Source organism: Agelaius tricolor, unplaced genomic scaffold (genome assembly GCF_023055355.1).
Source record: "Agelaius tricolor isolate 1412-34295 unplaced genomic scaffold, bAgeTri1.0.p SCAF_18, whole genome shotgun sequence".
NCBI lineage: Eukaryota > Metazoa > Chordata > Aves > Passeriformes > Icteridae > Agelaius > Agelaius tricolor.
Window position 1 is genome coordinate 12,564,664 of NW_027269278.1, and position 21,426 is coordinate 12,586,089.

General features: G+C 58.1%; 2 protein-coding genes across 2 annotated transcripts; one reads left to right on the forward strand and one right to left on the reverse strand.

Annotated features, from left to right (window-relative positions):
• Positions 1-191: 191 nt before the first annotated feature.
• LOC139597965 (cationic amino acid transporter 2-like) lies at positions 192-8,757 on the forward strand. Its single transcript, XM_071443791.1, has 12 exons — positions 192-239; positions 4,007-4,379; positions 4,463-4,618; positions 4,875-5,043; positions 5,290-5,426; positions 5,794-6,016; positions 6,458-6,594; positions 6,933-7,035; positions 7,148-7,290; positions 7,553-7,719; positions 8,238-8,346; positions 8,603-8,757. Exons 1-12 carry the CDS (start codon positions 192-194, stop codon positions 8,755-8,757), a joined length of 1,920 nt encoding a protein of 639 aa, XP_071299892.1.
• A 1,849-nt stretch (positions 8,758-10,606) lies between these two features.
• On the reverse strand, positions 10,607-18,731 carry CCDC69 (coiled-coil domain containing 69). Its single transcript, XM_071443746.1, has 9 exons — positions 18,534-18,731; positions 13,515-13,584; positions 12,952-13,106; positions 12,685-12,760; positions 12,439-12,512; positions 12,103-12,204; positions 11,811-11,930; positions 11,465-11,562; positions 10,607-10,888 (listed from the first exon to the last, which is right to left on the reverse strand). Exons 1-9 carry the CDS (start codon positions 18,579-18,581, stop codon positions 10,720-10,722), a joined length of 912 nt encoding a protein of 303 aa, XP_071299847.1. The 5' UTR covers positions 18,582-18,731; the 3' UTR covers positions 10,607-10,719.
• Between the last annotated feature and the right edge of the window lie 2,695 nt (positions 18,732-21,426).

The window sequence follows — 21,426 nt, forward strand, 5'->3', positions numbered from 1 at the left end:
ACCCAATGTCACCGCAAAATCACCCGCGGTGCGGCGGGGCCCGGGGTCACCCACAAAATCACCCTGCTGTGGGGAAGGGTCTCCTGGCACAGGAGCCCCACTGGTGTGTGCGGGGCGCTGTGCCAGCAGCGGTGGCTCAGTGCCACACGCACACCGCCAGGCAATGCCGGTGATTGCATTTCAGGGCGGAAATGTCGCCCCTCCTGTCCCCCCAGCTGTGGTTTCCTGCCAGGCGCAGGGTACCCCAGTGCCTCCCGGTCCTGCCGCCAGCCAGCCGCCTCCTCCCGCACCAAATCACCCCAGATCACCCCAGATCACCCCTTCCCTGCTCATGGCTGGGAAATGTCCATCCCTGACCCTCTGCAGGAGTCTGAGGAGGGAAGAACAGCCTGACCTTGGTCCCTCAGGATCTGCTTAAGGAGGGAGGTGCTGACCAAGGCTCTGCAATGAGCACCCACGGGGCAGGACCTGGGCTGGAATGATGACCTGGTTTTGCCCCCAGTCTTCTCTTCCCGTGCTGCAGACACGGATGAGATGCAGGCTGAGTCTCTCCAGGATGCTCCTGGCAGGCTGTACCGTTGCCTGCACTGCCCTGAGGCCGTTTCCTTCCCCGCCTCACCCACGTTTAACCTCCTTTGCCACCACCCAGCCAGCGCAGAGGCCGTGGCAGGGCTGGAGGAGCTGGCGGGGCTTCCCAGGAGCCACCGCAGTGCTGTCTGACACCAGCCAGAGCAGAGAACCCCAAGGGACTCCTGGGGATGCTGAAGGCTGCTGGTGTGTAACCTTTCAGGCACCCCAGCCCTGGTGGTACCCACTGGCCTGAGCATCTCTCTGGGGCTGCAAGGCAGCTGAGCTGCTCAGCCCTGCCTGTCCAGAGCAGCACAGCCCCAGGATGGCTGGCATGCAGCCCCAGGGCTGTGCTCCCCTGGAGGAGCCTGGCAGGGGGAGACCCTCACGGCCTCCCAGCACTGGCTGCTCCTTCCTGCCCTGTTTTTCCCTCAGAGCAATGTTCCCCTGGCTGGCGCTGCTATCTGGAGACCTCGCTCATGTGAGATGGCGTGGGTGACAAGCACGCCTTTGTTCAGGCTGTGCTGCAGTGTGGGACAGCAGCCCTGCTCTCCCTGCTGTGCTGAGCCCTGCTGCCCCAGAGGTGCTCACAGGGCCCAGCAGCTCACAGGGTCTCTGGATATGGGGCTGCCCCATAGAGCCAGGCCAAGGCAGCCTTGTGGTTAGAGTGCACATCTATGCTTTTGATGCTCTGGATCCTTCCTTGCTTTCCTCCTCCATGGCTCCTGCTCCCTTCCTCTGCTCCTTGCAAGCTGAAAGCCAGAGGATGGGCTGAGCCACAGCCTGAGAGTTTTTTGTCTCAAAATACTGTAAGCAGACCCAGCCTGAGTGCTATCTACAATAAAATCAAAGGTAGCTCTTCACACCAAAGCACCTACTCAGAGCCCAGACTTGGTCCTCTTCTCCTAGGATGCTGATGACCAACCAGGTCACCCCATCACTTCTTCCATGGCCTCTCCTTGCCAGGAGCAGCCGTGCTGGTGCCCAAGGACACTCATGTGCCTTTTTGGCCCCAGGGAGCCTCACCTGGGACCCCCATCCACACACCCCTGTGCCCTCATTTAGGCCCAGCCCTGGACTTACCCCTGCCCCTGCTTGCACTCCTCTGCTCAGCCCCTGTGAGCTGCACCCCAAGAATGCCCAGATACCAGGGAAGTGCAAGCAGCCTCAGGATTTTGCTTCGGGGAGTTTCAGCTGGACATGCTGCTGCAAACATCCCATGGAGCTGGGTCTGTGCTCCTCTGCCTTGCTGCTGCAGCCCATTTCACCTCCCTCTGTGTTCCCCAGGGGCAGCTGGGGTCAGTCATAGCTGTAGGTGCATGCACCCCTAAACCCCAACCCAGCCTTGCTACTGCTCCTCTCTGCCTGAATTTCCTCCAAAACAGCTCCACAGACTGAAATGTGCATCCCTAAACCCCAACCCAGCCTTGCTACTGCTCCTCTCTGCCTGAATTTCCTCCAAAAGCAGCTCCATAGACTGAGATGTGGGTCCTGGTGCAAGGAGCAGGGACAGAGGGAAAGAGTTCCCCTTTCCACCTGCCCAGGGACCTTGGAAAAGTGACTTAAACCCCCTCAATAATGCCTCTGAGCCTATTAGCATTGCAGGCTGTGTGTATGATTTGGAAGGCGTTGTGGGAAAAATATTTCTGCATAGATTTCCCATTGTGCAGCCCGGAGCGGTGGTCAGCAGGGGGAGGGCCAGGGTGCTCCCAAAAGGGATTTAAGGGGACAGCGCCAGGGGGCCATGCCTGGTGCTCCCTGTCCTCAGCAGCTCGCCGCTGGAGCTAAGGATGGCTGGGGTGAGTCTTTTGTTTGCAGGAGAAGGGAAAATCGCGGTGTGCAGAGGGGGGGAGATGCTGGGGGGCGGCTCCTCCTCACCCCCAGGGCACAGCCTTTGTCCTGGGGATTGGAGCTCCCTGTGACACCAGGAACGCCTCATCCTGCGGGTCTGGGTGCGGGCAGGGCTGTCCCTGTCCCCTCCAGTTCCACGCCACAGCAGGGATCACATGTCCCCTGTGCCACGGGGATGTGCCACTGCACAGGGTGTCCAGCCATGGAAGTAGCAGATGATGGCATTTGGAGTGTGTGGCACAGCTTTTGCTTTGCTGTGAGATAGCCTGGAGGTCCTGGCAGCACCATGGGATGTGAAGGCAGGTTGTCCAGACCTGGAGCTCCTGGGAAAGGATGTGCAGGGTGGGGGAAGGCACACAAATCCCAGGCATGCCATACCAAGCATACCTTCCCCTGAGCACAGATGTCACACAATTTGGGGTTTCTGCCAGGCTGACATCCCCACTGGTGCCCCCAGCAAGCCAAAGCATTACTGCACAGGCTGATGGCCCAGGGGATCCAGTCTCCCCCTGAGCTGTGCCATTGACCCACAGTTACAGGTGCTGGGGGAGCATCTCCAGCTGAGCACGTGGGTCCTTCCTGGTGTACTTCAAGGCAATTTCTAGGACCAGAGCATCTCCCATCCTTCCTCGACTGGCATGGGTTCTGTTTTTCAAATAGTTTCAGTGTCAAAGCTGGGGTAATCCTGACTGTGTGTCCCTGCTGAGGAGGCTGCTGGAGCAACAGGAATTTCTGAGCTGGCAGAGGGGTGAAGCATGTGTCCTTGTCCCCTCTCACAAACTGGACAGAGCCAAACAAACCCCAGCCATGCATAGCTCCATTTGTCACTGGGGATGAGAGAGCAGCACAGCTGCTTGAGCCCCCATCTTGCTCCAAAATGGGCTGTTTTAGTGGCAGGGACAGAGAGCAGGCAGCACCCAGCAAGTCCAGGAGCACTGTGGATGGTGGGAGCTGCAAGCCCATCACTGAGGCTGGGTTTGTGTCACATTAGGGTGGTCAGTGGGTGAGGCAGAGTAGGAGTTTTCCAGGGTAGAAATGCATTTTGATTTAGGTGGAATGTACATCTTTAAGTATGTAGCTTGCTGTGTAGCCTGACTGCAAAAGCCTGGGCTCAGAGAAACTGCTTCAGTGAAAGACATAAAGGGGGGGAGACAGAAGGTGATAGAGACAGAGACTCCTGTGAGAGCAGGTGAACCTGACCTAGGAATTCTTTCTAATAAAGAAGAACTAGCGGCAAATGTCACGCGAAATTTGTACAAATGAATCTGTATGAACCTATTGTGAAATTGTAGGCATATGGATTTGAGAGGGGGGATAAAAAGAGACCTGAAGTTCCCAGAAGTACGCATGTCATTTTAAAGGAACGATTCCCACATGTGTCCAGCGCTGTAATAAACATACCGGCTTTCCAGCTTTCACAAAAGCTGTGGAGTTTTGATTATCTCTGCAAAACAGTGGGGCAGCAGTGGGGCAGCAAACAGTGGGGCAGCAAACAGTGGGGCAGCAAACAGTGGGGCAGCAAAACAGTGGGGGCAGCAAAACAGTGGGGGCACAGTGTCCTCACGGCTGCTGCTTTCCTGTCCTGCAGGTGCCGTGCTGGAGCCACCTCCGCGCTGTTCCCCAGCTCTGTTCCCGCAGGAAGCGAGTCCCCGCCGGCCCGGGGGGCTCCAGCCTGCGCCGCTGCCTCTCCCCGCTGGACCTGGCTGCCCTGGGCGTGGGCAGCACGCTGGGGGCTGGCGTCTACGTCCTGGCAGGGGAGGTGGCCAAGACCAGCTCTGGCCCGAGCATCGTGCTCTCCTTCCTGATTGCGGCTGCGGTGTCTGCCCTGGCAGGGCTGTGCTACGCCGAGTTTGGGGCTCGAGTGCCCCTGGCTGGCTCTGCCTACCTGTACAGCTACGTGACAGTGGGTGAGCTCTGCGCCTTCCTGGCTGGCTGGAACCTGCTGCTGTCCTATGTCATCGGTATAAGGCCCTCTTGATCCCTCCCACCATGTGCTGGTGGCTTTCCTGGGTGTCCTTTGAACGCAGCCATCCCCTCTCCCCAGGCACTGCCAGCGTTGCCCGGGCCTGGAGCGCTACCTTTGACCAGCTCCTCGGCAAGAAGATGGGGAGGTTTTTGGGTGCTCACGCAGCCATGAGCTCTGTGGGGCTGGCAGAGCACCCAGATGCCTTTGCTGCTGGCCTGGTGGTCCTGCTGGCAGGTAGGATGCCTCCCCCTGTGCCACCCTCCATCAGGTAGGATGAGCTCCTCACCTCACCGTGGGCTCTTCAGGATGGGGCTGACCCCTCTGAGGCTTTGCCATTTTCCTGAGCAAAGAATGGGGAATAGAGAGGGAATCTGGGGAAATCTGTAAGTTGTCCTGAATTTACCACTGCCCCCCTTTTCCACCCTCCCCAGGAACATTTACCCTGGTATCATCCAGGGACCTCATCCAGTTTTGATTTTTTATTCTCCAGCGCTTCTTTCCTTTGGAGTGAAGGAGTCCACCATGGTTAACAAAGCCTTCACAGCTCTCAACGTGCTCGTCCTGCTCTTTGTCACAGTGAGTGGCTTCATCAAAGGCCACATTAGCAACTGGAAGCTCAGGGAGGACGACCTGCCACAGGCAGCTACCCACGAGGCTGGGTATGAGGGGCTTCACTCTGCCTGTGCTGCCTTCAGAGGGGGGTGGGCAGTCAAACCCCCAGTGCTTTATGCCAGGAGACACCACTTTCTCTGTTTCTCTGTTTCAATGTGCCAAAGAGACAAAATCCTAAGCCCTGCAGGGTTGATGCTGAGGGTTGAGCAGGTTGGATGTTCAGCTTGACCCCATCCTGGGTCCCCATTGCACTGACCCCCCTGCACTGCCTGACTCTTCTTCCTCCTCCCCAGGAACCAGTCCATGGCTGACAACATGACCAGTGCCTTTGGGGTGGGAGGGTTCATGCCCTATGGTTTCACTGGCACCTTGGCTGGAGCCTCCACCTGTTTCTATGCCTTTGTTGGATTTGACTGCATTGCTACCACAGGTAAGTGGGGTGGGGGTGCTGCTGGTGGGACCCTCCCTGCAGGCTGGGCTGGCAGTGGCAGTGACTGTCCCCACAGTCCTGGCAACTGGTGTGAGGCTGGGAATCAGACACATTCCCAGCTCTGTGCTGCAGCCACTCTCTCCTGCCCTTCCTGAGTCCTTGTGGAATGTCTGGGCTAATCCTGCAGCAGAGACATTCTCTATCCCAATATCCTTGGGGCTCAAAACATCTAGTGGTCCTTGCTAGAAGGTCTCTGTGCTCTCTCTTGGGGGGATATGGGATCTTCTCTCCAGCTTGTGCTGGGCTCTTAGCATGCCATGCATGTTAAATGAGCCTCTGTTCCTACAGCTGAGCTTGTTCTTCCCAGGGGAAGAAGTGAGGGACCCCCAGAGATCCATCCCCATGGGCATCATTCTCTCCCTCCTCATCTGCTTCCTGGCCTACTTTGGGGTGTCTGCTGCCCTCACCCTGATGATGCCCTACTACCTCCTGGACACCACGAGCCCACTGCCAGTGGCTTTTGAGTACATTGGCTGGAGCAGTGCAAAGTATGCCGTGGCTGTGGGGTCACTGTGTGCCCTGACCACCAGGTGAGGGGCATCCTCTGATGGCATTTCTGTGGTTCAGAGCAGGTACTGGAGCTGAACACATCCAGGAGATATCCCCAACCCCTCCCTCCTGAATTCCTCCTTGCTTTCCCTGCTTGATTAAAATCCCTTCCACACAAGGATGTTCCCACCCTGGCCCTTCCTGATCAGGGAGAGCAGCCAAGCCTGTTGGCATGCCACTGAAGGAAGTGACCCGGTGGCTCCATGTCCACAGGAGTGGGCTGGCATGCACAGGTGACTGCAGACATCTCTTCCCTGTCCCTCATCTGATGGTGAGGAAGGTGATGATGTTGTTAGATGGCCTTGAGAAGGTTATGGACCATACAGATGAAAGGGAGCTCCCTTGGAGGGGCAAAAAAGGCAGGATGGCACCTCCTGCATTCCTCCCCTCTTCTCCCCCATCTCCTCCCCTGTCTCATGCAGCCTCCTGGGCTCCATGTTCCCCATGCCAAGGATCCTGTATGCAATGGCTCGAGATGGGCTCCTCTTCCAGCCTCTGGCCAAAGTCAGTCGCCGTCAGTGCCCAGTGGTGGCAACTCTGGTGTCTGGGGCAGTGGCAGGTGGGTGAGTGCTTGGGTTACCCTTAGCTGTGAGCAGGCCTTGGTGGGTGTCCTCCTTCCCTCTAGCTTGACTGCAGCTGTTTGAGCCATGTCTCTTCACCCAGAGACAGATCTCATGGTGGGTGAGGACCATTTGGCCTCCATGGTGTCCCAGACTCTAGTCCAGCCTCTCTGCACTGCCAGGCAGGAGGTGATGGGACACTGTGCTAGTGACCAAAGCATCACCAGTCCATCGAGGTTCTGTTGCAGTGGGTGTCAGGAGAGTATGAACTGAGGTGGGCACAGCAGCACTGCCAGCTCTGCTCAAAGGCTGAAGAAAGGGCTTCTCTTCCCCCCAGCTCTCCTGGCCCTTCTCTTCGACCTGAAGGCCCTGGTTGACACCATGTCCATTGGCACGCTGCTGGCCTACTCCATGGTGGCTGGCTGTGTGCTGCTGCTCAGGTGAGACTGCTGGGGACAGGGGACAGGGCTCGCCCAGCTTCTGCTGTGGGCCATGCCTGGGACAAGGCAGGTGCAGGATGGTGTGCATTGACACCCAGTGTCTGCTCCTCAGGTACCGGCCTGAGCCCAGCCCTCGGGACACGCCCGTGGGGAAGGTCCCAGCTGTGCAGCCATGGTGGAACCACCTGGTCCAGCCACCCCCCCATCCCACCCCTCACTCCTCTGCTCTGGTGGTCTGGGCTCTGACAGCTGCAGGTGTGTCTGGAACGATGGATGGGCTCTAAGGGAGCTGGCCTGGGGACCCCAGGGGGACATCCGTGCTCTAGCAAGGGCTGGCCTGGTGGAAACCACCCAGCAGCAGATGCAGGGGCTGCCTGGCTTCTTCCTGCCCTCACCCCACTGCCACACTGCTGGCTGCCCCAGTGTGTCCCCCAGTTGTCATTTGTCCCCCCTGGGAGCCTGTCAGAGGGATGGGCCAGCCCAGGGAAGCTGCCCTGACACTGTGGTCCCTCTGCAGCTGCCCTGGCCTGTGCCCTGGGCTGGGTGAGCACTGCTGGGCTGCCCTGCCTGCAGGCTGGGGGTGCCTGGTGCATCACAGCTCTGGCCCTGCCTCTCCTGGGGATCCTGGCAGCAGCTCTTCTCATCTGGAGGCAGCCTCAGAGCCAGGACAAGGCATCCTTCATGGTGAGCACCCAGCCCAGCCCTCGGGGTGTACCCAGGAGGAAGGACCTGGGGCACAGACAGCAGGAGGTGCTGCAGCCCTGTGGGGAAAGGGCCATTTGGGGCTGTTCCCTGAGCTGCAGCTCAGGCACATCTTTGCTGCACCCACATTAATAAGGCACTGCTGGAGGCAGCATGTCGCTCGTGGGGTTTTCCACTGGGGCATGAGGGTTCTTTTCCCCCATGACCTGAAGGAGCATCTCCCAGCTGAGGAACCAGGGCTGCTCTTTAGTAAAAAGATACCTGGCCTTAACACCTTGGCTTACTTTTATGAGTGCTTTGCTGCCTCTCACCTCAAATTCTGCCTCAGTGCAGGACCTGATAAGTAAAACACCCTCCACAAGCATCCCTCTCCAGCACTGCACTCCCAGCTTGGATCTCTGAGCCTCACAGCCAGGCTGGGCTTCCCCTTGCCCGTGGGACTAGCCAAAGCAGCAAAGAGCTGCATTTAGCCGTGGAATTTACCCTTGTGCTCCCTGCAGGTTCCCTGCCTGCCCTTCCTGCCTCTCCTCAGCATCTCCATCAACGCCGTGCTGCTGGCCCGGCTCAGCGCGGCCCCCTGGCTGCGGTACCTGCTCTGGATGGCTGCGGGTGAGCACGGCCACTCCCGAGGCCCCGGAGCTGGCACCCGCCCCTCTGGGTGGAGTGCTGGTGCTTTGAGAGCCCCTGGCACTAATGCTGCTCTGAGCAGTGGTGGGGAGGGAGGAGATGCTGACCTTTGATGTCCAGCAGCGGTGGGAGCACCGTGTCCTCTGATATGTGGCCCAAAGGAGGGGGCCAGCACTTGGTGGCTGGGAGGGGAAGGAAGAAAAGCAGTCCATACACACCCTATTCTGCCCTTTCCCAGGTTTCCTCATTTACTTTGGCTATGGGATCTGGCACAGCACTGAGAGCCCCTGGCCTGAAGGGACAGGTCCCTGGGAGCTGCCCCAAAGCAGAGCCAGGGAGGTGGCCCTGGAGCCCCGTGGGACTGCCCTGTGCCCACCTGCTCCAGGGCAATAAAAGGGCATGGCCAGTTCCTGAGTGCCTGGCTCCCTCCATCCTGTGCCCAGGGGGCAAGGAAGCCCCTTGGGCTGTGGGTCCTGTCCCACAGAGGGGGCCAGCCCTGCCAGAGCTGCAGGAGCTGCTTCCCTGACTCTGGTGAACCTCCCTGAGCAACCCAAATCCTCACAGTGAGCTCCTGCAGACAGAGTTCTGTTTGGAGAGGATAAAGCACTCAAGTTTTTTTGCTGCTGTTACTGGGCTGTGGTTTTGTGGTGTTTTTTCCTTTGAAATCTCCCTTGCCCACCCTGCTCCTTCAGCTGCTCACAATGAGGTGGAGAGGCTTCTTGTGCTGCCCTGAACTTCCATTTCACCTGGGCACCCAGCCTGAGCTGCTATCATCCCCCCCATGACTGCCAAGTACTGCCTGGTCCAGGCTTTCCCCCCTTCAGAGTGTGCAAGTCCTTTTCTGCACTCATTTATTCCTCCTCCTCCTCAGTTCCCAGTGTCCCCTTTCCCAGAGTCGGGCACATTCTTCCAAGTCCCACGCAGGATCTGCCTCTGGTGCTCTGGGACATGGTACCAGGTGTCCAGAGCGGGATCCCAGAGCCCACCAGCCTCACATCCCTTTGTCCAGAAATCCTGATCCCTTCAGCCATAACCAGGCAGGATTTGCTGGGCCATCCCTGCTTTGTGTTACAGCCCCTGGGGGAGGCACAGATGGTGTGTGGAGCAGAGGGTGCCCTGGTGGGACATGGTTCTGACACAACAGGCTCCCCATTTCCCCCTGTGGCCACCCCATGGAGGTGAGTGGGTCAGAGCTGGACCCCACATCCACGTGGCCTTCCTGGCTGCCCATTCAGCTGCTGTGCTGCTGATTAGGGTCAGCACAAAGGACGGAAGTGGCTGATGCAGTGGCCCTGATGCTAGGAGGCTCTGGGTCTGCCCTGAGCTGGGAGCCCATTGAAATGAAGGAAAAGGAGCAGGAAAATGGAGATCAGCCTTAAGGGCCTCATCTGGAGCTTCCTTGTTGAGACTTTGTGGTGCCAGCTCCCACCCTTCCCCTGCTTCCCACTGTATGGGGTGTGGAGCACACAGCCCCACTCGGGGACACTCACACATGTACAGCTGTGGTCAAACAGCCCTGGGGAGGGAGGGGACAGGCCTGTGACAGCCCCAGAGCAGTGGCTCCCACCACGCCAGGGGAAAGTGCTTGTGTGCATCCAGCCCTGAGCCACAGCCATGCTGGCAGCTCCTTCCCTGCTGGGGATGCCCTGCCTCGAGCAGAGGGATGTGACCTGCCAGAGCCTGGTACCCCCCAGGAGGATGCTCTGCTCCCTGATGTGCTGCTCCAGCCTCTGTCCAGCTTTTGGGGGAGGAGGTGGGACTGGTGGTGCTGCTGGTGGGCAGCAGGGACAAGTAGGACTTGGGGTCTTTGTGCGCTGGGACATGCCTGAGCTGCAGGAGCTGTACCTGGGAAACATTTGCTGAAGGTGGAGGAGGTGATGGGAATAGGAGGGCATGGGTGGGAGCCCTGCCTGGTGAGGTTAACACCATGTCCCCAGTGCCCTCCTCATCCTCCTGGTGCTTGTCCTAGTGGCCTCCTCATCGTCCTCATGCCCTGGGGCAGCACTGGTGTTGTTTATACTCAGAGCCAAGTGCTGGGTCAGATCTGGCCCAAAGGAAGTCTGTGTGTCCTGGCTGACCCCTTTCACCCCCAGACACCCCCTCACCAGAGGAAGGGGTGCAGGGACTGCGTGGGTGGGAGGCCAGGGTCCCTCTGCAGCCGCACACGGGCTGGGGAAATGCAGGAGTAAACGTCCCGTGAAATGCTCCATCACTGCCGTGAAATGCTCCATCACTGCGGTCCATGCGGCGCCCCGAGGGCTCGGCCAGGCCGGAGCCCTGCCCCGGCCGTGGGGCACTGGTGAGAGCAGCCCTGGGCTCGCAGGGCAGCCCCCGCAGGCCCCGGTGCGGTCGGTGCTACGTGGCGATGAGGGGCACCTCGCCCGTGGCCATGGGGAACGGGGCGCCGTCCCCGGCGTGGAGCACTCGGTACAGCAGCTCCTCCTTCTCCCGGCGAGCCTGGTCCAGCAGCTGCGCCTCCTTCTCCAGAGCCCCGCGGGCCGCCTGGAGCTCCTCGGAGAGCTGCCTGCGGGCAGAGGGCACCGGCTGGGGGCACGGGCTGGGGGCACGGGCTGGGGGCACAGACAGAGGGCATAGACAGAGGGCACAGACAGAGGGCACAGGCTGAGGGCACAGAGGGCACAGGCTGGGGGCACAGGATGAGGGCACCGGCTGGGGGCACAGGATGAGGGCACCGGCTGGGGGCACAGGATGAGGGCACCGGCTGGGGGCACAGACAGAGGGCACAGACAGAGGGCACAGACAGAGGGCACAGGCTGAGGGCACAGAGGGCACAGGCTGGGGGCACAGAGGGCACAGGCTGGGGGCACAGGATGAGGGCACCGGCTGGGGGCACAGACAGAGGGCACAGGCTGGGGGCACAGACAGAGGGCACAGACAGAGGGCACAGGCTGAGGGCACAGAGGGCACGGGCTGGGGGCACAGACAGAGGGCACAGGCTGGGGGCACAGGCTGAGCGCCCACGAGCCCCTCTGCTCCCTGCAAAGCAGCCGGTGGCACCGTGGGCTGTGATGTGCTCCTGCAGTGCCACCTGTGTCCCCCACTGGAGATGTCACCTGTGCACCGGGTGGGTGGCACCTACCTCGCCATGACCAAGTGGTTCTGGGTGCGAACTTGCAGGTCCTCGTTCTCCTGCTGGAGAGTTTTCACCTTCTCCTCCAGCAGAAGGTTCCTCTCCTCCTGGAAGGGGGCAGGAGGGTGAGGAGAGAGCTGGGAAGCACTTCTGAGCCCCCTGCCACCCCATTTTGGGTGAAATGCTGGTGTGGTGGCTCCCCCATCTCCCCATTGCTCACCCATCCCCTCCCCATGCCAAGAGAGGAAACGGGCTCCATCCAGCTTTGCTCCAGCTGCAGTTTCTGGGCAGAATTTAGGTGGGTAGAGGAGCTGAAAAGAGGAAAGCCCACCTGTCACCCCCCCTTTCAACTCACCACAGTCTCCAGGTGCAGCAGCTTCTTGTCCAGGCCGTGGATGTGCTCATTCTTCATCTCGATGACGAAGTGCAGGCTCTCCAGCTCCTGCTCCCAGAAGGGGCTGGGGCTCCCGTGCTCCTGCAGGCCATCACTTGTGTCCAAGGGACCTCAACACCTCCCAGGACAGGCTTTGCTCCCCCCTTCAGTGCTCCCCTCTGGTTCCAGCCCCCCTGCCAGGGTCCATCAGAGAGGTCCCTTGGCTCTGGGTCAGCACCCCATAGCAGGTCCCTCCCTGCCACCCTCCCTGCACCTGGATGTGCTTCTTGTAGTCTGTTCTCAGGAGTGACTCCTCCACCCGCTTCATCCTGTCCTGGAAGGATTTCAGCTGGGAATTCAGTGCCTGAATTTTCTCCTAGGAGAACCAGGGAAAAAGCAGAATGAGAGGTATCTGGGATTTCTTTCTGAGCCAGGGGACTGTTGGGCTGTGGTACCCAAATAACACCATGGCTGGAGGAGCTGGTGCAGTCCCCAAGCACACCAGGGACTGAGGTGGCCACTGAAGAATGTGGGGCACCATGGCAGAACCAGCAGATGGTCCTCAAGCCCTCCACAAGCTCCCCCTCCCCAGGGATTTCCCTGCTGGTACCTGTAAGGCTGCCTCAGCCCTGTGGTGGGACTCTGTCAGCTGCAGCTTCTCCTGCTCATGTGCTCCCTGGAGCTCTGTGGGGGAACATGAGCTGAGTGCCACCAGTGTGGGGACATTGGGGCCCCAGCTGAGCCCCACAGAGGTGGAGAGCAGGGAACAGAGTCCCCATGGCCCATAGGCAGCCAAAGGGACACAGCAGTAGCAGGGAGAGGGAGCTGCAGGGAGCCCCACTGCCCTGGCACACACCTTGCAGGGTTTCTGTGTGCTCTCTCCTCAGGGTATCAAGCTGTTCCTTCAGCTCCAGCTCTTTTCTCTTTTCCACCTGGGAAGCAGTTGGATGAGAAATCTCAGTGTAAGGGATGCAGAGCTTCACTCTTTGGGCTTCCTCACCCTTTCTTAGACCCATCCTTCTCCCAAAACTGGGAGAGCCCAGCATGTGCCACGGAAGAGCAGGCTGGTGACATGCTCCATGCCCAGTTGCTGCCTCCAGCAACACCAGCTCTTCCAGCTCACCTGGACCTCAATGTCCTGAGAGATGCTGGCAGTGCCTGCCTGGCCGGCATCCTGCTCCTCCTCCTCCTCCTGGCCTTGGAGGAATCTCGCACTCTCCGCCCACTCCTCTGGCCGTGCTGCCTTCTCCCCGTGCTCAGGAAGCGGGCAGGCATTGGCTGCAGGACAAACACGGCTGAAGCAGCACCGGCTGCCTCCCCCTGGCTGGGCTGCCTGCACATCCTGGGCAGCTGAACCTGACAGTGCCGTGGGCCGGGTTCAGGACTGCCCTCCTCCCACTGGAGAAACACCCCCCTCCATCTCTCTGGTCCAAATCGGCCCGAATTGGGATGGTGCTGGCAGGCTCAGAGAGCACACAGAGCTTGTCAGGTCTCCTGTTCTGGGGATGACCTGTCTGACTGAGAGGAGGGGATGCTATTGTCTCTGGGATGCCCTGTTTGCCCTCCTGCACCAGCATGCACCTTCATCCTCCCCATCCTCCCTGGTGCCATGCTGCGGCCTGTCCAGTGCTTCCTTAACATCACACTGAGAAAGCAAAGCAAGGGGAAAACACATTTTTTCCTCACCATTCTGTGTCTTCACGGCCGAGAGCTCCTGGGAAGCCAATCCCCTCTGCTGCTGGGCTTTTAGCTGTCTCTGGCAGAGAGAGAGGGGGCTGGAGCAGGGGGGAACAGAGTGGGGCAGGTGGCTGCAGGCAGAGAACACCCTGCACTGGGCCCCCATCAGCTCTGCTAAAACACAGGTCCTTGGGGAGCAGTGGCCCCTCCCCAGCCCCCTGCCCTCTCCCAGCACTGGGCACCCATGGGTGTGCATGTACTGCCCATCAGGCAGCCTCAAGCTCATGCCAATTCCCTGCATCCCAGACACTTCACCAGGTAGCATTCAGCTGGAAAAGCTGGGGGATGCCACCCCCACCGACGTGGTGCTGGTGCAAAATGGGCTCCAGCAGCAAAACTTTTGGTGGGGGAGAGCAGGCAGCACTTGGCAGGGTCCCGGCTTTGGCATTCCCTTGCCACCCTCCTCCTGTCCTGGGATGCTGAGCTCAGTCTGGTCCCTGGCACCTTGCAGTGCCCCAAACACACGCCTCTGCCAGGGCCTTACACAGATGGGGTTTGACACAGCTGGAGCAGGAGTGAGAAATGAAGAGTACCCATAAATCAGAGGCGATAGAGCCCCTGTGCAGGGCTGGCAGCAGGCGGGAGCAGGCGGCCAAGCAATGACCTCAGGAGCGCAGGAATGCGCTGCGCAGCCCCGCACGCTCCCGCTGCTGCCTCGGGGCTGAGATAACCCAGAGCCGGGAGCTGCCTCCAGCAACACAGCTCCGTGGGATGCCTTCCAGCCCTGCATGGGATTAATTTAGTCACTTGGAGGGGAAAAAAAAAAAAAAAAAAAAAAAAAGGAGTGGATATATTTTTATCAGTTGCTGAAAGATAGAAGCAAAGCTCGCAGGCTCTCATGGCTCGGCCTCGCTGGCAGAGGGCAAATCTTGTCCCTGATGCCCATCACTGAGATGTGCTTCTGGATACTGGATAGGTGCACGAGGGGTGAGAAAATTCACCTGAAGGCACGGAGCTGCTCTCCAGTCCCCCAGGGCAGAGCTGTCCCTAAAAATCCCGATCGCTAAGGAGAGCAGCCCTGTGCTGGCTGCTCCCCGGCTCGGCCCCGCACAGCGGCGCGGCCAAATCCAGCCCGGATTAGGGAGCCTGGCTTGGGAAAAAGCAAGGGAAAGCAAACAGCCGTGCCTGTCTCCGCCTCCCCTGCAGCCCCCCTTCTGGAGCTGGAGGGAGGCGCAGTTCCAGGGAGCAAGAGAGCTCCGAGCCTCTGGGAAGCCACGGCTTTATCTTCCCTTCTATGGCATGAGCAGCCGCGGCGTTGAACGTGGCCCAGGCGAGGGGGCGAGGAGGCACCCGGCAGTCCGAGTTCACAGGGCTCGTTCTCCTTGTTCATGCAGCTCACCCCGAAAGCGTGGGGTTCCCTGGGATGCTGCTGAATCCTGGCACACCTGACTGCAAAGTGTCCCCAGGAATCCCTGCCTGTCCCCTGACACACCTCATGCCAGTGCGCATCTCCCTGGTATTTACCGTACATCTGTGAGGGGTTTTGAAGGCAGGGGATGGGGGCAAGGGGAGAGATGAACAAGGGTCTGAAGTCCTGAGGCCATCATAGGAGTCACAAAAGGCTTCCTCCCCTAGCCCCACACCCTATATCTTCCCTATAACAAAGCAAAGGCTGTGTAGGAGGACCCTGCTGACACAGGGGAGTGACACCCACCTCAAGGGTTTTGGATGATCTCAGCAGAGGTGAGAGCAGGATGCTGTCACCACCTCCAGGAGGGACCCCAAACCCCCAAACCAAACCACCTCTGCAGCATTTGTCCTGCTCACTGGCATAAGCGATGCCTAAGGACAGAGAGCCCAGGGCTGGTCACCCCCATAGCACAGGCAATGTCCCCAATGTCCCCAGCACACACCCAGGGAACCTTCACTTCTCCCCCACACCCCAAATTCAGCAGGATGGGACCTCAGAGCCCCTCAGCCTCTAAAGGAAGATGATTTGAGACACCAGCACTGAACTCAGAAATAGGTGAAGCAAGCAACAGGTTCACCAGCATCAACAGACAAATCTAAATACTTGCCCTGAGGCTATGAGTGAGGCACCTTCCTACCTCTAGGAGCAATTAAAATAACATCTAGAGCTAATTTTAGTCATAAGCACTCAATTGTCCTTTGGAATAAAAGCTCCACCTCTGGAATGAACAGCAAAATTTGGCTGAAAGCTCTGAAATATGGAGGGACTTTCCACTGTCACTACCAGAGAAGTTTTGTGGCACCCAAACCTCTGGTATCGCCTGGTGCATTTTGGAGAGCTGGAAAATCATCCTGGAATCCACAGTGTGTGCAAAGAGCAGGTTGGGAATTGGTCCAGCTGGAACAGCTTTGGCCAGGGAAAAAGCAGCCTGATACATCCTGCAGGTGGGGGCCATCCACAGAGTAGCTTATTCTGTAAGTTCTTGGAAACCTCTGCCAAAAATACCTTCCAGCTATGAAAAACCAAAAGTATCTACATTCTTAGAACTAAATATTTCTAATAGCCTGGAGCAGAACTGTTTATGGATGGATTAATAGGGATTTCCAACAGGACCTGAGTCATCTCCAAGAGTTCTGGGGTGGGGAGCACCAGAGCAGAGCAGCTGGCACAGTGTGGGCAGCCAGGGTGGCTGCAGCCTCTGCTTCAGCTCTTAGCATGAGGTGGGGTTTTGGACTGTATTTTTCTTCCTCTTTTCCTGTTTTACAAGTACATTAAGCAATTCAACCATGCAACCTACCAAAGGAAATCACAAAGAGGCAGGAAATGAGTATTTAAATCCTGACTCTGCTCCTGGGTAGGAGGCTTTGCTTTGTGGCTGTGGAGAAGGGGGCCAGGATTTGGTCCATGACTGTAACACCTCCCAGGACCTGCAGCAGATGCTCAGTGCTGCCAGAGCAATCCTGGCACGGGTCCGTGGGACCTGTCTCTAACCCTGCTGCTGTGTTTCCTCCAGTGATGGTGATGGTTGTGTTAGGAGGTGATTATCACCTCTCCTGCAGTCAGATCTGTGCCGCAGACCGTAGGCAAACACTTCACACTGTTGACAGCCCCGAGTTTTGCATTCTGACCCTTCCCTGACTCCTGGTGCTACGTACAGTTCCTAGCACTTCAAAATAAATTCACCCCAGCCCTGGAAGGCGGCCAAGCCTCAGCCCTGACTTTTGGGAGGGCAAATTGGCCTCTCTCACGCCAGGAGTGTGACCAAAGCATGAGCGGTGACCGTGAGTGGCCAAGCAGGGGTGGATGGAGCTGAAGGGGAAGGAAACCCCAGGGGCAGCACCCACAGCTCAGGGCTGGGTTCTCTCTGTGCCTCCCTTATCGCCCTGCTGCCCGCAGACTGGTGCCAGGGAAGGATGAGGCTGCCAAGGCACCTCCCCCAGGGCACACAGTGGCTCCTGGTATGTCATCCACCCACCAGACCCAGCCCAGCACCAGTTCCTCAAGGTCACCTCAAACCTGGGACTGGCTTCAAAAGCCTCTGCAGCCCCCAGCCCCATTAGAGTCCCCAGCCCCGTGACCTGCACATGGCCCCGGCTTCTGGCTGGCTTGTCCCTGGGGTCTGAACTCTCCCCTAACCCTAAGCAACCTCAAGGGACCGACTTTGCAAGTCCACTCATCAGCAGTGGGAGGTGAAGGTCTCCCATCCTGCCTTTTGGCACTCTGGACATGAGAACATGGGCAGGAGTGGCCCCATGCCTGCCCTTATGCCTTTTAGCCATAATGGGGATTTTAGGTGCTTCTTTCAGAATGACTTTCAGTCACAGCAGCAGGGCTGTTTATGGGTGATGACTGTTGGTGACACAGGGCTGAGCAGAGCTCGAGAGCGGGCAAGCGCAGGAAGGGAGACGTCTGTAGGCAAATGACAAATTTCCATGTTTCGGTAAATGTGGGGCTCTCAGCACCTGGGGCCTTGGGGCTGTTGTTTCTCCCTGTCCTATGCCTGTTCTTGAGAGCTCTCAGAGTCACAAACCAGCCCAGAAATATCTGATCTTATGACATAGCAAAGAGTGGGATTTTTTCCATGATGTGGAGAAGCGACCAAGCCTGCAAGTGCTGTAAATAAAGGCACTTGTTGGCTGCAAGGCTGTGTGAGCCCTGTGCCTGCTCCCCCTGCACATCCTGTAGTGGGTTCTGTGGTCCCAAGTGGGGACTCTCACAGCTGGATCTGCAAAGGGCCACCCGTGCCAGGGGTGTTTCTGCCTTCCCTCCTTCCCCTGCCACCCTCCAGTGATCACAACACCAACAGCAGTAAGCACAGCACATCCGACAGCAAAAACAGCTCCCGAGGTCAGTGGTGAGGCACTGGGGCAGCATGAACACATCAAATAATAACAATAACAATGATAATAACAATCAGCAGATAATTTCAGACCTTGCTGAAGAGCTCTTCAGTACAGAGCAACGTGCTGAGACTGAGGGGACTCAGAGTGTTCCCCTACAGGAGCGATGCCTTCAGCACAAGGGGACACAGCCTTTGGGACGAGGGAGGATGCTGTGGGAAGCTGGCAGAGGTCTAGCTGGGGGAACCCATCCCTGTCATCTATGGGACAAGCATTTCCAGCAGGCATCATCATCCCAGATCCTGCACCCCCTTAACTATAAAATTCTCATGATGTCGGGGTGAGCCTGGAGGGGTGCAGGAGAGTGCAGGAGGATGCAGGAGGGCGGGTGGTTGCCAGCTTTCATTGTCCCCGCTGCCACCTCCCCCACCACAATGCCGGTAGGGTCCCAGGCAGCCGGGGACAGCCACACCGCCCGGCACCACCGCTCCCGGGACAGGGAGGAACCCACGCCGGGTGCTCCCAGCACCCCTCGTCCCCAGCAGTGCAAGCAGGACTCCCCGCAAACATCAGCCCCACGCGAACCCCAACTCCATCGAACCCCGACAACGTGTGCACTGGATCCCACGAGAGCCCGACCCCACGGAGCCCCGACCCCGAGAGGAGCCCAGCCCAAGCCCAGCTCAGCCCAGCCCCAAAAGCCCCCGCAGCCGCTACCTCGGCACCGACGGGGCAGCAGCGCAGGGCGCTGCCGGTGCAGCCCATGGAGCCCCGGCGGGACCCGCTCAGCCGCGGGGCGCGGGGCGCGGCATCCCCCGGCGAGCGGCACCGCTTCGGGACGGGACGGGACGGGATGAGCCGCCCCAGCTGGCAGGCAGAAAAAAAAAATAATTAAAAAAAAAAAAAAAAAAAAAAAAAAAAAAAAGTAATAAAAACGTCCGGCAGCTGCTGACAGGCAGCGCCGGGAGAGGGTGCTCTGCACCCCCGAGCCGCGGGCAGGGCCCCCGGCCGCAGCCTGCCCGCCCCCGGGGCTGGCCCTGGGCCCCTCCACCCCGGGGTGTCCCCGCCCTGGGCCGGGGTGCCTCGGGAACGCTCCGGCCCACGGGCCCCCTGCACTGAGGATGCCCCGTTGTGGGTGTGGGATTGGGAGAGCTGGACCCCTGCATTGGCAGTGTCCTCTCCTGGACCAGGAGAAAGGGGAACAAGAGCCCTGCACCAGGGCTAGGGTGGGAGCAGGACCAGCTGCTCAGGGGGCTTCCACTGCTGAACCCACCCCAGCCCCCTTAGGAGTAGGGATGAGAGCAAGAAAGCAAAATCCATCTGGCTTTTACCATCACCCCATCAAGTTTCAGCTTGTGTGGGGGTACTTGTGGACAAGTGGTGGGTTTGGGGTGTTACTCCTGGCAGGAGCTCTGCTCTGAGGGTCGTTGTGCTGGCTGGAGAGGGTTTTGTGTGATCCATATTGCCTGAGGGACTGCATCCTGTCAACTCTTCCCTTGAGCATCCCAAACACCCCAAATGCTGGGCCTGGAGCCAGGGTGTCCTTTTCCAGGGAGAAATCCTACACTATGGAAATGGGTCCTGAACACATAGGGAAATACATGGATTTGAAAATGTCCCATCTAAAAAGTAATGTGAGGAAAGGTAGGTTCTTCCAAATGTTTTGATTTTGATGATTTTTTTTAAATGCTTTTTTAAAATTATATTTTTATACATTCCTGAATGACCACACATTTTGACCTGAAAACCCATTGGTGCTACCCAGAACTACTGAAATCGGAGTGTTTGAACCTGGTCACGAGGCCGTGCCTGTATGGAAACATTGCAAGTTTTTTGTCAACAAGTTTCTATTCTGACATTTTCCAAATATCCCCTGGGAGAAGTCCAAGCAGCCTGCGGCTCTGGGGATGCCAACACCTTGGCATTTCGCCTGGGCAGCGAGGGAGTGGAGGTGCCTGGTCGTCCTGTCACGTTCGACTTGGAGGTGTTTTTCTTGCCCTGGTAACCCTGGCACGGGAGGAAATTGTGAAACACCCACTTGGATGGGAGGGTGGGGAAGGTGAGGGGCAGGCCCACGCTGCCCCAAGTCTCCCGGGGACTGGTGGGACCAGTTGCCTGCGTCCTCTTGGGTGGGTGCTGCCAAACCTGAGTGAAATTTTGTGAGTCACAGAAGCTTCTGGCATCTTCTCCCACTGCTCAGAAACCACCGAGAGCAAGCTCTCAGTTCTTATCTCTTCCAGCACTTCAGCATGGGGCAAGTCTCCTTCCCTGCATGAGAGTACTCATTTGGGCTGAGTAGATCGTTTGTGGGATAAAAGTACAAGGTGCTGTTCTCCACCTCTCCAGGGTTAATTAAAAATCCCGGTCCAGACTTCAGAGACTGAAGGCCTACAGGGGCAAGCACAAAGCACATGCAGATTTCCAGGCTGAATTTGCATCACTGGAGCCGTGGCTGCAAAGAGAAGCAACTGTGTGGGCAGCTGATGAGGAGCCTGTCCAGCTGCCATCACGTCTTGCTGGTGCACAAAGGTCCAGTAGTTTGCACGTGTGCTTGTGGAAATTTCAGCTTTTAACTGTGGGGTGATGAGGGGGTGCTTGGGGATGCTCCCATGCCACAAAGTGGGGCTCCTGGTAGGATTTCTCTTGACAATGGTGGAGAAAAAGCAGTTTGGTCACATCAGGCTAAGGCATCGAGCCAGCAGGACAGAGCTGGGGCTTGGGGATGGGCCTGTGCAGCAAGGCCAGCTCCAGCATCCCCATCCCCAGCCTCTGCTGCAGGCTCTGCTGTGACAGCCCTGTGCTTCTAGAGATCGCTGCCTTTTGGAGACACGACTGCCCAGACCATATTATATCTTTCCTTCAGCCTGTGGGTGCACTTGTGAGGCTGCCTGCCAAAAGCCCTGCCTGTGCTACCCCAAACCTCTCTTATGCTAGCTTGATTTTAGCAATTCCTCAGTTTCTCCAATGTTTCCTGTGGAAACTTCATGGGATATGTGCCTGCCAGACTGGTCTTTCATCTCAGCCCTTCTTTATCCTCCTCTGCCCCAATACATTGAAAACTTGCTCCCTTTTAAAGGGCAGCACTTTAACAGCCAGAAACTGCTCTGTTCAGCTGCTTTTGAGCTGGGGCTGATAGGGGCATCATAGGGGTAACCAGAGCACCTCGGGGATCTGGGGAGCACAAGGGCCTGGAGTCTGTATGAGACAGCCTGGAGAAAAAGGAGACTGTGGGAAAGAGGGAATTTCTGCCCAGGCAAAAGCAGAAAAGCAGAGGTGGTGTGGTGCCCCACCTGAGGCAGCTTCAGCTCGTTTTGAAGTTTGCTCTAATGTCTTTTTTTGGTGTTATCTTGATCTCCCCCCAGGAATGACAGCAGCTGGAGACATCTCCAGGGCTGTGTCTAGAAAAGTGAGACGAGGAGGCTTTATCACATGCTCGGCTGAATTGCCGTAAATGGGATAACAGCTGGAAAGTCGAGTTAATTTGTACCAATGGTCATTTAAAGTGTTTGCCAAAGCTTTTGGATAAGAAAAGCATTTGTGCAAACTGTTGAAGTGTCTCTTTTGGCTCTCTCTCTGGTTCTAGCTGGTAAGGACTGGGCACAACAGGATG

What these genes read in the sequence shown, in the direction of transcription:
- LOC139597965 (XM_071443791.1), top strand. Translation starts at nt 192, where the DNA reads ATGTCGCCCCTCCTGTCCCCCCAGCTGTGGTTTCCTGCCAGGCGCAGG. An exon ending in CCTGGTGGTCCTGCTGGCAG is followed by an intron (nt 4,619 to 4,874) that starts GTAGGATGCCTC and finishes TTTATTCTCCAG; the next exon opens with CGCTTCTTTCCTTTGGAGTG. An exon ending in GGTGTCTGGGGCAGTGGCAG is followed by an intron (nt 6,595 to 6,932) that starts GTGGGTGAGTGC and finishes TCTTCCCCCCAG; the next exon opens with CTCTCCTGGCCCTTCTCTTC.
- CCDC69 (XM_071443746.1), bottom strand. Translation starts at nt 18,581, where the DNA reads ATGGGCTGCACCGGCAGCGCCCTGCGCTGCTGCCCCGTCGGTGCCGAG. An exon ending in GGCCGTGAAGACACAGAATG is followed by an intron (nt 13,107 to 13,514) that starts GTGAGGAAAAAA and finishes TTTGTCCTGCAG; the next exon opens with CCAATGCCTGCCCGCTTCCT. An exon ending in GCACACAGAAACCCTGCAAG is followed by an intron (nt 12,513 to 12,684) that starts GTGTGTGCCAGG and finishes GTTCCCCCACAG; the next exon opens with AGCTCCAGGGAGCACATGAG.